This window comes from Cryptotermes secundus, unplaced genomic scaffold (assembly GCF_002891405.2).
Source record: "Cryptotermes secundus unplaced genomic scaffold, Csec_1.0 scaffold753, whole genome shotgun sequence".
Taxonomy (NCBI): domain Eukaryota; kingdom Metazoa; phylum Arthropoda; class Insecta; order Blattodea; family Kalotermitidae; genus Cryptotermes; species Cryptotermes secundus.
In genome coordinates this window covers 35,031-50,540 of record NW_019734367.1, presented here as the reverse complement: position 1 = coordinate 50,540, position 15,510 = coordinate 35,031, and the positions used below count along the sequence as shown (strand labels likewise).

Sequence of the window (15,510 nt, the reverse complement as noted above, 5' to 3'; positions counted from 1 at the left end):
CCAATATATTATTCCATATTTCACCAATGAATGATAATATGCATAATATACAGCTTTAAGACTATTTATATTTAATATATAGGATAATTTTCGCATTACAAAACCAACTGTTGCTCAACTTGTGAAGCAAAAAATTGATATGTCCCTTACAAGTCAGATGATTGTCCAGCTGCAAACCAAGAAATTTTATCGTTTCTACTTCTTTCAGCTTTTTGTTAAAAAACAATGTAAAACACAAAGAGTTTGTTACAAGGATGCCTGATGTCACCAACTCTGTTCAAAATATACATAGATACAGTATTGGAAGAATGGTCAAGAAAATATAAACGAATGGGATTAAAAATTGAAGACACCTGCTATGTGCACAATTTAGTCTTTGCAGGTGATCAGGTTGTAATTACTAAGAGGAGTAGAGGGTGCTAATTAGATAGGGAAAAAATAGAAGAAGACTATGGGAAATCGAGATTTAAAATGAATTATGAAAAAAATGAAATATTAAGGTAGAGACCACTCAGAGAAATTGCAAATCAGTGCAAATACAATTCAAACTGTAAAACAGTTTAAGTGTTTGGGATCAGTAGTTCAAGAGAATGGCTCATTTGATATTGAAATTAAAGAAAGGATTAGTGAAACAAGAAGTGTTATTAGCGTGCTAATTTTGGCTTTATGGAATAGAAATATCTTATGCACAACAAAGTTATTAAATTACAAACCAATGTTAAAAATCGTATTAACATTAGGAGCTGAAATGTCAATAAAACAGAAACACAGACATAAATTATTAGCTATAGAAATGGATTATCTCAGTGTTCAGCACAGATATTATGAATTGATAGAATTAGAAATGAAACGATTAGAACAAATATACAAATATACCATTATGTCTGCGGAAATATAACAGAACTGCAACAACTGACTTGATGATATAGAATATCACATGAAGAGTTTTAACCTTATTTTACGCCATAACTTCCGTTTGTATAATAAGTTTATAGTTCATTGTACTTTTATACCAGGTATTTTATAATGTAATAATTATCAAGTATCCAGCTTTACTGTCACAATAGAAGTTCAGTAGTGTGTGAATATGGTAATCATGTGTTTGCCTGATGATGGCTTTAATGGCCGAAACATGTAGCCAAGCTAATTTTGGCGTTGACCTTTATATTGTGGTGTTGAGACGGACTCTAATAAAGAAATTATATAATTAGAACAAAAATTGGGATGAAGAAAGACATATTACAGGAAACAGAAAAACAGCAGTTAAAATTGTACAGCCATGTCATGTGAATGGTGGACTGCAAAATTGCTAGACAGGTTGCAGAATGGAATCCACAGGGGAAAGGGGATGCAGCAGACCAGTCAACACATGGAAGGATGGGATTAGGGACAAAATGCAAAGTAAAAAACCTCAAGGATGAAGAATGTCTAGATCAAGAACTCTGGAGGAAAAAAATTATGTCTTTGGGTTGAAGAAAACTGTGTATTCAAGGAAAAATTCCTTTAATGAAAACATATTTTTAATGCAACCTGTGTTGAGGACATAGCCTTGTTGACTGTGAAACAACAATATATATTGCTATGCAAAATATCCATTCCCATTTCATTTAACTGGAATAACTGATGAATCATTGCAGTCATTAATGTGAAAATTGGCATGTGAAGAGCATAGGTGGCATAGAGATTGTGGGTATCGTGTTTACCATGTGTCCTGATCGGAGAAGCCAGTAGAAGTGGAAGTTTCTGTATGTCTTTTTGTAGCCCTCTATGATGCCGTCAATGACCACACTTGACCTTTCAGCACTGAGCCACTGCTGAGCTCCAGACCACTGCAGTCGCTCAGCCCAGATGAGAGTACCTGCAATATTTAATTTGCAATTTCCAGTTAATTTTAAAGCTCTGTGGGAAGGGGAAAGAAGTACAGAATTCACTGCATATGAAACTATGAAAACACATGTAGGCGGAGTTGAATACCTCCACTGTGATCACGCAAGTCGTAGGAGACAAAGTTTCAAATCTGAGACAGTAAAATATTGTCGTGAGTCCCAAGGGACTTGAATCCGAGAAAGACTGTACTGGCAAGGACCAGCAGCATCTACAAAAGACAGACATGTCCTCTTGATAGAGAGGGCTCCACAAAAACAAGACCGTAACTGTCAAACAGTAATAAATATCTGCTGGGGCTCAAAACCAAGACTTATTGACTGACTGACCATCAGTTGCAACGTGACTTTAACTTTAAATTTAACCAAGGAGTAAACCTGTGCAAAGGTGGGGTCAAATACCTCCACCGTGACCATGTGAGTAGTAGGAGGTGAGAGAAAGGGACATCTCAAATCTGAGACAGTAAAATATTGCCACAAGTCCCTAGGGACTCAGACCCGAGAAATTCTGTGATGGCAAGGGCCAGCAGCATATATAAAAGACAGACCCATCCTCTTGTCAGAGAGGGTGTCCCACAAAAACAAGATCATAACTGTCAAACAGTAATAAGTATCTGGTCAACAGGACTTAATGACTGACTGACTGATCGTCAGTCACAATGTGACTTTGACTTTGACCAAGGAGTGTTTCAGAGTATTTCAGAGTATGTGAGTGTGTTTAAGTGACAGTGAGAAAGCTGTACATGCAGTTCCGTTCAAGTGAGTTCTTGATGGAAGATAGCCACAGAAAGTTTGCCGTGTGAAGGCTTCATGTGTGATTAGAAGACTTTATTCATATGTAATATTTGGAGTGATTTGAAGCGCTTGTTCCTGTGGTTTAATTGCATTACCAGGAGAGGACTAGTGCGTGTGTAACAGTGAATTATGAAGTGTGTGTAAATCAGTGATAGCGCTGTAATTTGAGTGTAATTAAGAGAGGTTGTAACCAAAGCGTTAATAAATCCAATCATCCAAACTCGAACCAGTCATTCTCATTATGCCTACCATCCTACACGTGACATTATTTTCAAATTAGAGAAACAGGTTTTATGAATAATCACTGGTGTGAGTAGAAATACATCACGTAGGGAGCTTTATAAGAGTTAAATATACCTCAGCACCTTGCATACACATATCTAAAATAATATGCCACATAAATCTTCATATAAAGAAAGTGGATCAAAATGCTGCAATTCATAATCACAATACAAACCAAAAGCTGAACATTCTTCTTCAGTTTTATAGAACAAATGCCACCAAGAAAGGTGTAACAAATATGGGACTCAAATTATAAGGTAAATTACAAAATAAAATTAGGGAATTGAAAAAAAATGAAAGTTTAAAAGAGAACTCAGATCCTACCTATAACAGCCTTCATTTTACTCTGTAGATGAATATATATGTCATGTCACATTTTCAGAACATATTTCATTTGGTTGGTTCTTATGAATTCTATCTGTATTGTGTTATAATATTGTAATGTGTAGACATGTTATTTTACCTTTAGATGTGTATATGTGTAAGTAAGATGAATCCTATGTTAATAATTTGACTAAAAGGTTGAAGAAAAAACTGCTTGGGACAGGCACATCAATATGTCAGTCTATTTGTTAAATAACTGGTAAATATCTGTTATAGTGATACACATGTCCCAATCATTTATTGAACTATAACTTCCTAATTACTTGTGTTGATGGTCCCAGTATACATACTATACATACACACAACAGGATGCCAAACACGAAAAGTAATATGAGCTAACAGTTTTTTAATAGCTTCTATACATTTCCTGACCACAAAATCTGGTAATTCGTCAATGCCTGCAGAATTTTTTCCTTTAAACTCCTTAGTCACTTCTTATACTTCTATCCCTGTTACTGCAATAATAAATATAGTTTCATTGCAAACTATCGATATTTATTTCTTGTGATACTTGGAAATGCAACTTATTTTATTGTCTTCTTGTAAGAGTATTTCTACCATTTCTGAAAAATAGGAATTAAATAATTCAGCTATACACTGCAGATTTGATTCTTTTTCTTTCACCACATTTCAGTTCCATTTCCAGTTAATTTTGTGGCTTATTTCTTATTTATTACTTGCCACATTGCTCCAGCTTTATTTTTTTGCATTTGCTGTATTCCTATACAGGTATATTCCTTCTTTTTTTAGCTTCTGTAACCATACTTCTCTCACTGAAAAATCTCTTAATTTAACTAGGACAAGTCAATCAATTGTCTCCTCAGGAATGAGAGACCTGCCGACAGCTTGGAGGCTACCCGTGTCTAGACATGTCATTAGTCTGCATTACATACCATCCTCTGTTAGGCTTTTAGAGATAATGGTGGTCATGGAGACAGGATCATACACTTCACCTGAGTCTGGTATCCTCTCCATGGCACTACCAGTGTCGTTATCATCAGTTTGCTTTAAATATTATTTTCGGTCATAGAAGGGAGGTATTTTGGGGAATCAGTCTGTGTCTAGATGCTGAGCAAAACCTGCCTGGAGGGGTATTAATTTAATTGCATTTGTTCCTTGAAAACTGAAAGAAGGTTTAAGATAAACATCTCGTCAAACCAAATGCAGGACTGGTGCCCCTCATTAGACCTCAGCTGTCTCCCTTTTCTATGAACGGCCACTTAGAGGCTGTAACACTGAGCTACCTGGATGCTATAAAAGAAGACTCAGCTGGCTGGGGGGGGCAGTTAGTTACAGTTGGGAGTCAGATAAACTTAGGCCCAGTCAGATATAGAGGGACAGTTGAATACAGAGGGCTATGGTTAGTTACAGTGGAATACAAGTAATTACAGTTGGAGTCATATACAGCGAGTAGATAGCAGTCAGATTTTCAGATCCTTAGCTGGAGAGTGATATAATTATGAGAGGCACGCTGTTGAACAGAGAATTAGAAAGTATGACAGTCAAGAGAATTATACAGTGATGATGATGATGGTATAGTGACAGTTGTTACAAAGGTTGGTGATATAGGGAATTAAAGTGATAATTACGATGGGACAGATGCACGGGAAAGAGTTGAGAAGTTTATGAAGACATTTTTGTTACGATGGAAGTGTGATCTAATAAAGTACAAGTCTCACGGAGGACTAGTGTAACCTTGCAGACATAAATATCGACATACAAAAATATACTGCAGTCGTTGCATTCAAGTAGTGTAGTGATTCATCACTCCCAAAGTGTGTACCCCCATCCCGGTCACCAAAGCAATCTGTATCCCTGAGGGAGAGATTTCCTGACTCTACTGATCTGACAGGTATTATCAACGCAGCTGGCAGCTGTGGGAATTCTGGAGGCTGGTTATCTTTGGGATGGCTGCAAAGAGTGAGTAAACTTCCTTCATTAATCTCTTATATATCATTTGGTATTTGTTTATATAAGCTTGCTTTTCTCTCATAAGATGGATTCTCTTTTCTAAATTATTTAACCAATGCATCTTTAAATTGGGCGTTTCTGTTACCTGTGTTATAAAATTTCCTTTGTGGTTCCCTCTGACTAACTAATTTCAATGGAAAACAATACCAAAATAATAACGGGATATATCCATAAAGGCATTAAATATTCCATTTACTTCTGATTCTAAAATGAAAAATTCTTGCATATTTCATTACTTAAAACATAATGCAATTCTTTTAAATGTCCTTCTTTAAATACTCTTTTCCATACTTTTAATAGCCTACTGACATAACTTTTATGTATTATTATTTATGATAAATACATCAAGTAATGATTTCATACTTTTTGTAATTCTTGTTTGGAAGTATACCGTTTTTACGTAATTGTACGTAAAAAGTAAAAAATTTATGCATATACATATAGTTAAATATTCACAATCAGCAAGAAACAAAAGAGACACAATAGATTTTATTGCACATGTAACAGCTAATAGGATAATTACATCACACATACAGAAACATGAGTAGAAGTTGTAATAAAAACACATGATTTTCTAGTCATTTTATACATATTCTTACCAGCAAATAAAGTAAATTTAAAGAAAAAGCCCCACAGTATAATATATTAAAACAGAATTACTAAAAGAAGAGTGTTGAAAAACTGTATGAGACAAGAGTAAGAAGTTGTGGGAAGAAGGAATCACCTACTGTCCTTTGATATGTCACAGACCACATAGAAAACGGTGAATCCAACAATTCTTCTATTGCCGCGTGTGTATTCTTTGCTGCGGTAAAGTTTTTACTGAACCATTGCCTAGCAACAATATGGGGACACACACACACACAGACAACAAATTGATGGGAGGGGTTTATAAAGTATGACACTGAGATGGGCTCAGGTGCCATGATATACAAACCAAGTTTCATAAAGAATGGTATAAGCATTCAGAAGTTTAGGGGGGGGGGGGTTCACAGACAGCATGGTATTCTCATAAGCCTACTTTTATTTTTTCACAATAGGGGAAGTAGGCTTATCACTGCCATCATCTTCATACAAAATTCTGTGCAATATTCTTCTCTCAAGGTTAAGTCCATACATACACGTAGATGAAATTACTGCGTTTCAATGTAACAGATCAACTACTGATCAGATCTTTTGCATTCAACAGATACTGGAGAAAAAATGTGAGTACAATGAGACAGTACATCAGCTATTCGTACACTTCAAGAAAGCCTAAGATTCAGTCAGGGGGGAAGTATTGTACAGTATTCTGATAAAGTGTAGGTTACCCATGAAACTAGATAGGCTGATTAAATGTTTTTAAACAAAACGTGTGGTAAAGTCCTTACAGCTAAACATTTGTCTGATAATTTCCCTATCCAGAATGATCTAAAACAAGGAGATGCTTTATGACCACTACTTTTCAAATTTGCTTTAGAATATGCCATTAGAACGGTCCAGTTAAACCAGGCGAGACTGAAATTAAATGGGACACATCAGCTGTTGGCCTATGCTGATGTTGCGAATCTACTGGGTGATAATGTAGTTACCATAAAGAGAAACACACAGACTTTAACTGACACAAGTAAAGAGGTTGGTCTAGAAGTAAACACAGAGAAAACTAAGTATATGTTACTGTCTCATCACCAAAATGCAGGGAAAAATCATGACATAAAGATAAGTAAAATGTTTTGAAATTGTGGCACAGTTCAGATATTTGGGAATGATGATAACAGATCTAAACCTGATTCAGGCAGAAATTAAGAGGATACTGAACTCAGGTAGTGCTTGCTATCATTCACTCCAGAACCTTTTGCCTTCTCGTCTGCTATCCAAAAACTGAAATATTAGAATATACAAAAATATAATTTTGCTTGTGGCTCTATATGGGTGTAGAAATTGGTCCCTGACATTAAGGGAGGAACATAGACTGAGGGTGTTTGAGAGCAGGGTGTTGAGAATATTTGGAGAGAGATGAAATGACAGGAGGTTGGAGAAAACTGCATAATGAGGAGCTTCATAACTTTTACTCTTTTCCAAGTATAATTAGAATGATCAAGTCAAGGAGGATGAGATGTGCAGAAGAGGAATGGATATAGGATATTGTTGGAAAAGCCAAATGGAAGGAGCCACTGGGAAGACCAAGATGTAGGTGGGTGGACAATATTAAAATGGATCCTAGAGAGATAGGATGTGATGGTATGGAGTGGATTGATCTGGCTCAGGATAGGGACAAGTGGAGGACTCTTGTGAACACAGTAATAAACCTTCAGGTTCCATAAAATGCTGAGAAGCTCTTGAGTAGCTGCAGAATTGGCTCTCAAGAAGGGCTCAGCTCCATGAGTGAAAAAAGGGTACTACAGAACAGGCAACAAGATTTGGCGTTAGGAGTAACGGTACAGGAACAGAAAAAGTGTGCAACACTTGGCCAGCTGTTAAAATACTATAATGTATGGCCAATAAAGGTTAAACATAACTCACCTGGAGTGTCAACAATGAGATCCAGTTGCCCCGTAAATACACATACAGTTAAATTTGTTTCTTTCAGCAGCTGCTCCACTGTTAAACAAGAAGAACAAGCATACTTCAATATTGCCATTAACTTCGCACTGCACCTAAGCCTTATGCAATAGGATGCAGAAGTTAAGCTAAATGAATTTTAAGATCTAAAAGTTTGTGACAATAGTAAACTGCTACAAGTACTATGTTTTTGGACATTATCCATCATCTTGTCTATTTTAAAAAAGAAGCCCCTATCTCCAGTCCAGAGATAGGTGCTAGCTCTGTCTAGTGGACCCAACTGAGTAGGTTTTACCTGAGGATGGGAGAGAATCCAGTCTCCGAAACGTTGGGTTTTAAAATAGAAACAGGACTTTTTTTTTTAAATATACAAGATGATGGATAATGTCCAAAACCATAGTATTTGTAAATGCATTTTACTTCTTTTTATTGAATGACAATGAATCTTTTGAAGCAGCTGTTCTCTGAGACAACTCTGTTTCACATAATGTCTATGAGAAACTGTCTATTGTAGCGTTTGGTGCTTAGAAAAATTTCTACCGCTATCTACTTTGCCTTTCCATCCACATAGGCAGAACTTCCCTCATGAGACTCCAACGTTTTGTGAACGTACTGCCTAGAATGAAACTCATTATTAAATTGCTGGTGTCAAGGTGAGATGGAAAGCTTGTAGTAATAACAAAATAAAGAATTGGGTTTCATTAAGTAATTAACCAGGAACACTCTGCTTTGCACAAATCTTCATATATATTAAGTAACTGTCAAGTATGAAACACTGTCTTACAGAATTTTCTGAAGCAATGAAGGCAGTTCAAGCATGAAACCTGATCTAAATAGGCCTGTGTCTAATTGTTACATATTTTGTGTTGTCATCAGTACGATCAGACAAACTGGCTGGGTCAGAAATATTGAATTATCAATTGTGGATGGACTAAATAANATAGGTGTTTTCCTTCACCTGAGGACGGAAACAGATCCAGTTTCCGAAACGTCGTGTTTTTATTTGTTATCTTAAAAACCAGGACGATGGATAAAGTCCAAAAACCCAACATATCAGTGTAAATAACTGAGCTTTATCATTTTGACAACATACAGCTCTTAATATCAGCCTCGTAACCTGTGCTATTTGTTGATGCACAATTTCTTTCTTCCTCCACAGAGGACAGAAACATCAGAAACTTGTCTAAAGTGTTTTTTGCCTCATGGTTTCTTCTTTATCTTGTTTTCATTTACATTTTGTTGACCCCAGTTTATACTTTTTAAAAGTTAGTGTTTATACTGATACTGTTTAGCCACTATATATGAGCAAATCACACGTTTCACTTCATACTGGAAGTCATGACACTATTTCAAAGCATGAAGTATTTTATTTTCTACCAGTACAAAGCTCGAGCTCTGTCATCATAATCAATGAAGTATACTGAACCTCCACATCTATACAACTCATCAGAAGAATGATGAAAATATTCTGTCTGCCTCTTCTTAAAATCCACCACCATAAATCGATTGGCATTTTGTCTTTGCCATATCTTTCTTTCACGGGTTGTGTGCGAAGGGTAAATGGCTAGTGTCCACTCACAGAATATTATGCCTGACTGATATTGAATTGTGAAAAAAATCAAGTTGCAAAAACAGTTCCTCATGTCAATACATATAATTTTAGCCGCACAGTTTAGAGTGTTTTAAGTTGGTTGGTGGCTATACAGGGTAGACTGGAACAACCTTGTATCCAACTACCCCACAGTGATTAAAAGTTAATTCCTGTATATTCCATGCAAAGTTTTAATAAGAGTCCAGAATACATTATTACTTTCATGAAGAAACTTAAAATTACTTTATTCTTGTCATGTTTAAGTGTGAAGAAGTGATCAGAAGGCATCCAGTTTATTGACTAATCTTCAGACAGCATATGGTCTGCTCTATTTGTCTGCATTACCTTGTAACCCTACAAAAATCATTTAATAAGGAGCTCAAACTGTTCTAATATGTACATACCAACACTTGTGACTGGTTTCATGAAGTCCTCAGACAAAGAAGAGAACACGTTATCGCTTTGTCCTCCCCAGGTGACATTTTCTGGGATGGCTAGAGCTTCTTTTACAAAGGTATTCATGAAGTGGTCCAAACTGGAATCCCTCAGCAACATTTTGCCCAAGAAATCTGAAAAGAATGCACAAGAGAAGTCTTAAACTACTTGGTCATCATGACCTCAGAACATCACTCTTTCTACATTAAGGGCTTCCAGTTAAACAAAATGTGAAGATAACACCCACAATATCTAATTTTATAATTACATTGTGTGAGACTGTGTAAATACATAATTTCATTATTTTTTATATTTATTTCATTGTAGGAAATTTCTGTCATAAGGGTCCATAACAAACAAAGCATATGGAATTGCCTGGTTTTAGACGTGATTCTGTAATAATGATTGCTTCTTTTATTATTTCTGCAGTTTGCAGATGGTCTCAAAGTTTACTGTAGAAGGAGGAAAATGGGGTGTGTGCATGCATGCGTGGGTGCTTGCACACATGCATATGCACTTGTATGTGCACACATATGTTTTTGTGTCTGTGCATGTGTATTATTATGTTTTTAATTGACATGAAAAGTAGTTCATAAGGAATGTGAAGGTATGTTTATGCTCTGTCTCCATACCCAATTCTATGTAATATCCTCCAGTGGTTCATTTTATATAGCCATCAAAATGACAATGTAGATTTCATTCAGATGCCATATTTTACACTATACAAAACAATGACCTCATAAAAGCTGCATATTTTTCTAAGATTTATTATCATACAGCATTTCAGAACTGTATATGAATGGTGAGTGAGCTGGTATAGTGCAGTCTGTATAGTGGCTAGCTACTGGCTGGACGACCAAGGGGTCAAGAATTTTCACTTCCAAATGTTGTTCAGATTGGCTCTAGGGTCCACTCAACCTCCTATCCAATGTGTACAGGGGGTAAAGTGTCCAGGGTGTGAAACTAATCACTCACCTCCAACCAGTGCTGAGGTCAAGGAAACATGGGTCTATACATCCACTCCCCTTCAGGGTGTAGTGCTTACATAGTTAAGTACAGGGACAACTTTACCTTTTACATACGAATGGTGAAAATCCATACTAAATTTAGAGCAAATCAGTAAGTTCAAAATTTGAAACAGGGATGAACATAAATAACATTGTGATCTCATAAGCTTGCTTTCTTTCCTCAGAATGGGAAATATGGCTAAACATTGTCCTGGGAAACTCAGTTTCTTAGGGTCAAAACTGTGACTGAGTACTTATTATCATTAAGGGCTTAAATTTTACACACAAGAACTTATACAATACCAGACACATACACTGTATTTCTTTAAAAACAGCGTAATTCCATGTTGAAAATAAAATTACTCATATGTCATAGGAAATAATACTTAATCATATTCCATCATGTAAATATTCCTTTGTTTATTAATTACCTGGTGACCTGAGGATTCATGCTTCTTCTAGCAAGTAGTTTGATTATATCTAATCAAGCTGAGGTTCCAGATTGTAGTCTTCTGAGTTGTGATACCATGTAGTCTTGTATGTGTATACCTCAGTGTTGAACACTAAAGATGGAGGCATCATGTTCTTCTGAAATGTTTTTATCTTCTTACAAGACAGCACAATGTCATAACGCAGAAGACCTCATTCTGAACAGTCATCACCATGAAAATCTCAAAAGTCTTGTATCTAATGTTATATTTTAGCGTCCTGTTGCACTGATTTAAGTCCATGATTTATTTAAACCGTCTTGCAGTGCATACACTCATCTATCTCCTTCTCTCACTCGCACTACATGTTTCGGCATAATAATGCCATCTTCAGGTGCTTACTCATCCACGCCAAACTAGTTCATTGCATGCCTTGTCCTTATATTAAAATAACTAAAATATATATCTACCATATATATTGACAAATGTCGAACATTAAAAATATTAAAATTGTTCAGGATTCCACATCGCTACGTTGCACCTCACTACGCCAGTCACGCCCATTCTCCTCTGTTGGAGCACTCCTTCACTATTGTGTGTGTGTTGTGCTTTTGTTGTGTCTTGCTCCTGTGACTGTGTGTGTTATAACACACGCAGTCACAGGCTGTGCCTCTGATGTCTGTAGCTTCATCCAGTTGGAGGGAGAAAGCAACACAATTGGAAACATCTTTCAACAACTGTTCAGTTATGTTTCCACATATCATCTCTATTTGCTGCACAATGGTGTTTCTTGATAAGTGAAGATTTTGAATAGTAGCTATGATCTCTTTCTTATTTTTAAATCCTTCAAAAAGATTATCAGGTATTCAAGAAAACACACTTTTACAGATTCCCCTTCAGTGAAAGGTTGGAATTTTTTAACGATCAGATTGCTGACCTTGAAGGATGATTTGGTTGCACTGTTAGAAAGTGACCTTGGTTTTGCCATCAACTATTGTTGAGCAGCTAATTTTGATTTAATTTCTTTGACCTTAAGTTTATGAATTTCACTTTTGGGTGGAAAATCAGCATCGTACTTATTGCTATGGAGAGCATATGGAGAGACGTTCCAGATTACCCTTTTTTTGGCAAAGATACTGAGGCGTTGCATTTTCCACTATATTGAGGTAACTGTTTCATCTGGCACACGCACAGAGAGGCTTTCAAAATTAATAAAATAACGTGGGCAGGGCACTTACTGTCCCTTTGATACACTGAAATCAACCCCTAACTCTATATTTGTTTAATGCACAGCAAAGTGACCAATCTCCACTAACAACTAATATAATAATACATCTCATGTGTTAGTTCAACATACGTGGATTCACAATTGACTGGAGGGAGGGAACAAAGTGAATCACACATTGTCATTCACTCTTGCATCAGAAAAAACGTGGCTGATGATGAGTGAGGAAATAAGAGTTCACGTGATAAGGATAGAGTAGGGACTTCCCCACAGTTCACTTAACACAAGTGTAAAGCAATTTTCAAGTAAGCTACATAAGAACAGAAAAATAGGAATGACTAATACATATTTTCCCTTAAAAATCTGAATATAATCATATTATATTACAAGTGAATTTACATGCCTTTCACGTATAATTTCCTTATAGGCCTATGAGATCAACCAAAAATCATCCCACAATCGACCGGTCGATCGTGATCAACACGTTGGACATGCCTGGTCTAAGGCATGAACTGTCTTCGCTTGCTCAGATGCTGGGATCATGGGTTAGAATCCCACTGAAAGCATTGATGTTTGNGGTTGGAATTTTTTAACGATCAGATTGCTGACCTTGAAGGATGATTTGGTTGCACTGTTAGAAAGTGACCTTGGTTTTGCCATCAACTATTGTTGAGCAGCTAATTTTGATTTAATTTCTTTGACCTTAAGTTTATGAATTTCACTTTTGGGTGGAAAATCAGCATCGTACTTATTGCTATGGAGAGCATATGGAGAGACGTTCCAGATTACCCTTTTTTTGGCAAAGATACTGAGGCGTTGCATTTTCCACTATATTGAGGTAACTGTTTCATCTGGCACACGCACAGAGAGGCTTTCAAAATTAATAAAATAACGTGGGCAGGGCACTTACTGTCCCTTTGATACACTGAAATCAACCCCTAACTCTATATTTGTTTAATGCACAGCAAAGTGACCAATCTCCACTAACAACTAATATAATAATACATCTCATGTGTTAGTTCAACATACGTGGATTCACAATTGACTGGAGGGAGGGAACAAAGTGAATCACACATTGTCATTCACTCTTGCATCAGAAAAAAACGTGGCTGATGATGAGTGAGGAAATAAGAGTTCACGTGATAAGGATAGAGTAGGGACTTCCCCACAGTTCACTTAACACAAGTGTAAAGCAATTTTCAAGTAAGCTACATAAGAACAGAAAAATAGGAATGACTAATACATATTTTCCCTTAAAAATCTGAATATAATCATATTATATTACAAGTGAATTTACATGCCTTTCACGTATAATTTCCTTATAGGCCTATGAGATCAACCAAAAATCATCCCACAATCGACCAGTCAATCGTGATCAACACGTTGGACATGCCTGGTCTAAGGCATGAACTGTCTTCGCTTGCTCAGATGCTGGGATCATGGGTTAGAATCCCACTGAAAGCATTGATGTTTGGTGTGTGTGTGTGTGTGTTTATTCTGTTTGTGTTGTCCTGTGTTTAGGTAGAGGCCTTGCGACAGGCTGATCACTCATCCAAGAAGTCCTATGGTCTGTGAAAAATGATTACAGAACTGAATAAGAGGCCTGGGCCCTGAATGGGCTAGAACCACCATTGTAAAAAAAAGTGTGTGTGTGTGTGTGTGTGTATATATATATATACACATGCACACACACACACACACACAATTTTTTCTTTTTCATTAATTTCTTTTGGGGGTGGAGGGTGGGGAGGGTGACTTTCTGGCCTCTGTTTCAATAAAATTTTAGGTTTTCATGACAGTGGAGATTTTGGTTGTGGTCCTCTATGTTATGGTACTGTGTAGTGTGATCAGGTAGTTAGCAATGTTTTTGAGCAACTTTCTACCTCTACCATCAGGATAGAAATGAAGATGCTGGCAGCAGTTTCTTCATACTGACCTAAATGTTGCAATGTTGTATGTCAATACCCACAGCATTTGTGGGTTCTTATAACTGTTATGTGTAGTTCATATTCAAAACGTTCATTTTACACTATACTGTACGAGTATACTCCATCACTCTTTGACCAGATATTTTCATGAACGAACGCCACATTTTGCCATACGTAACCAGATGAACAGTACAACAGCAATTACTGTTCTCTTCTTCCCCCTTTCATGAAGATTGGGTGCTTAAGGATCACTCAAGATAAGTGTATCTCTTTTGAATTTGTCACAGCTTATTACTGTATTCTTATTGAACAATGCTGCATCAACTGCAGAAGCTGACTACCATCAAATGATAACTGGTGTTGTGGTTATATACTGAAAGTCAGAACTGAGGAAAACATGACCATATATACATATTGCTTAGGATTGTAAAATGTTGTTAGTATCCTTGTAACTTTGTAGGTTTGTTTGTTAAGTTGTAGTCCTGGATAAATCAATCAATTAATCAATCAATATAGTTCGTAGTATGCTTGTAACTATGTAGAGTTATTTTGTTAACTCTTTGACTGGGGCGGGCGTGTTTTAACGCCCGGACGATGCCAGCCGTTCCCTGGCGTTGGCGTGTTTTAACGCTTTGACAATCTCTTCCCTTTTTGCTCTCTTGGCACTCATCAACCAAAGACATATATATGATAGTTTTTGTGCATGTTTGTAAAGAACCCTTGTAAACTTTGTGGGGGTCTATATTACTGTCAGAACCCTCTGAGAAGGAAAAGGTCAGAAAATATTTCACATTCATTCAGTTTCACCATGGCTTCTTGCAGCAAGTGTCTTCGTGTTCCTACAGACCAGTTGGAAAATGTTGTGAACGAGATTTGTTCTGATGATGATAGTGTCGATGAAATAATGATTCCTGAATTGGATGAAGTTGATAGTGACAATAATACAGTGATAGACAATGATCCACAAGACAGTAATCATGAACATTTACCTACCACGAGTGCGGTGCCTGACACGCCCATCTCATGAACGTACGGAGACA

At 36.6% G+C, this 15,510-nt stretch overlaps 1 protein-coding gene across 1 annotated transcript in view; it reads right to left on the bottom strand.

The window, feature by feature from the left end:
- LOC111868921 (retinoid-inducible serine carboxypeptidase) overlaps nt 1-15,510 on the bottom strand; it is a 37,657-nt gene that overhangs the window by 1,784 nt on the left and 20,363 nt on the right. Inside the window, exons 6-8 of the mRNA XM_023860036.2 lie at nt 9,852-10,016; nt 7,818-7,895; nt 1,704-1,858 (exon numbers count right to left, since the gene is read on the bottom strand). Coding sequence (XP_023715804.1) covers nt 1,704-1,858; nt 7,818-7,895; nt 9,852-10,016 — 398 coding nt within the window. The remainder of the gene's footprint in view (nt 1-1,703; nt 1,859-7,817; nt 7,896-9,851; nt 10,017-15,510) is intronic.